At 27.3% G+C, this 2,355-nt stretch overlaps 1 protein-coding gene across 1 annotated transcript in view; it reads left to right on the forward strand.

The window, feature by feature from the left end:
• The first annotated feature begins 888 nt into the window (after positions 1 to 888).
• LOC107496738 (L-ascorbate oxidase-like) overlaps positions 889 to 2,355 on the forward strand; it is a 4,666-nt gene continuing 3,199 nt past the window's right edge. The window contains exons 1-3 of the mRNA XM_016118068.3: positions 889 to 1,252; positions 1,887 to 1,979; positions 2,068 to 2,280. Coding sequence (XP_015973554.1) covers positions 947 to 1,252; positions 1,887 to 1,979; positions 2,068 to 2,280 — 612 coding nt within the window. The 5' untranslated portion in view covers positions 889 to 946. The remainder of the gene's footprint in view (positions 1,253 to 1,886; positions 1,980 to 2,067; positions 2,281 to 2,355) is intronic.

A 2,355-nucleotide genomic window follows, 5' to 3' on the forward strand; every position in this document is an offset into this window, starting at 1 on the left:
GTAACGGCAAAAAAAAAAAAAAACTGTTATTTTGGATTGAGCACTATCATTATTCTTAGTTCATTGAGAACCACTTTTGTCACAAGTTGCAATTTAGGAATGTTCTTAAATCAATAGGGAATGGAACCTGAAACTTTTTAGGGATCAACAGGTAAATCAATAGCACTGCATTATTCCATCTTTAATACTTTGTTTTAGGGATCCATCAATACTTTATTCTCATGAATTATTATATTCTTTCTCCATTGATCAAATCAAATATGCTTAACTATCTATTATTTTCATTTTGGATCACTCTTTTTTTTATTTTTCATTTGTATTTCTTAATAATGTGCAAAAATATCATTGATGTTAAGTGTTTTTGGCTTTTGGCTTGATATTTTTTTGACGCTTAAGTGAGTATTGTATGTATTCTATATAAAGTTAAGTAATTCTATCTTATAAAGTGATTTATATAATCACTTTGATATCGAAATTAACTCTAATATCATATCTATTGGTCGGTTAACAAAAGAAAAAATCAATATTATTCATTGTGTCAATTACAATCAAGCGAGAGAATATAAGGTAAAAAGACACCATATGTTACTCAAAACCTTAAGGTGTGAAGTTAATGGGTCTCTCATCTTATAAACTCCTCACTCTTTCTTATTTTCTTTGATGTGAAACTAACTTTATGCACTCCTCGTACTTGCAATATTAACACCACACTAAGCATGATATGACTTTAATTAATTGCTTTCATATCGTAATTTGGGATAATTAAACTTTAATTTGGAGAAAAATACCAATAAATAATTAATAAGCTTAGTATAACATCATCACTCATAATTCTATTCTATATATATATATATGTATACATGGCCTCCATAGCTAGCTTACCATATGTATATTTCTAGATATACAAACAACCACTGCACCCTTATATACTTATTTAATTTTGAGAATGAGGTTGAAAGGTGCAACGAGAACTATTAGGGTTTGTTGGTCCATATGGTTAGGTTATTTGATAGTGTTAATATCATTATTAATAGGAGGAAGTAGTAGTGTTAGAGTTAGAGAGTATAAGTTTGAAGTGGGATACATGAAGAAGAAGCCAGATTGCATTGAGAATAGTTATGTTATGGGAATCAATGGCCATTTTCCAGGTCCAACCATTAGAGCTCATGTTGGAGACACTCTTCATATTTCACTCTTTAATAATATTTCCACCAATGAACCCACTTCTATTCATTGGCATGGAATTTCACAGGTTCAATTCCTTTCACATCTTCATTTCATTATCATCTTTTCACATTTTCTTCCACTAATTTTTTTTTTCTTTAGTAATACTAAGAAGAAGAAAAAAAGTCAGAAATTATCTTAATTAACATTTAAACTAAATTTTGACTAATTTTTTTTGTTGCTAAATATTTTTGTATTAAATATGATATTTTTTTGTGCACCAATCAATTTTTTTTGAATTTTTTTCTTTTACTATATAAGATATGATATTATTTGAATATCTAAATATATGATATCTATAAATACCAAAGTCAATCTAGTTAGAAGTGATGAAAAATAAGAGTTTGAGAATTAGAATAGAAAAAATATATTGAATGAGCTCAAAGGTTACAATTTATAAAACAAGTGTTATATATTAACTAACACAAAATTTGAGAGTTTAATCTAGTAGTTGTTGGAATAATATATATGATTTTTTTAATTTAATTGTTAAATGAATTTATGTAAAAAATTCATGATTTTTTTTTATTTTTTTTCAAAGATGTAACTAGTATTTTTCATATATAATAAGAAGAGTATGGTAATTGAGTACTTGGCTCCAATTAATTAATGGTATATATATTATTTTCAAATTAAATAATTTTTTTGTCTTGGTGTTTCAGCATGGAACACCTTGGGCAGATGGAACTGCTTCAATTTCACAGTGTGCAATAAACCCAGGAGAAACTTTCCATTATAGATTCACTGTTGATAAGGTAATTAATATATACATTATTATTTAATTATTTGGCTATATAATAACATAATTAAGCATATTAATTGATTAATTAATATATGGTGAAGGCTGGTACATACTTCTACCATGGACACTATGGATTGCAAAGATCAGCAGGGTTATATGGTTCTCTAATTGTGGATTTGGCATTGGGACAAAAAGAACCATTTCATTATCATTCTGAATTCAACCTTTTGCTTAGTGATTGGTGGCACAATACTTCTTTTCATCAAGAACTTTCCCTCTCTTCCAAACCATTTCAATGGATTGGAGAACCCCAGGTATATATATATTTTATAATATACTTATATTTATACAAATTTAACCAAACAAATACATATCTAGATGAGACGTTG

Source organism: Arachis duranensis, chromosome 7 (assembly GCF_000817695.3).
Source record: "Arachis duranensis cultivar V14167 chromosome 7, aradu.V14167.gnm2.J7QH, whole genome shotgun sequence".
Classification (NCBI taxonomy): Eukaryota; Viridiplantae; Streptophyta; class Magnoliopsida; order Fabales; family Fabaceae; genus Arachis; species Arachis duranensis.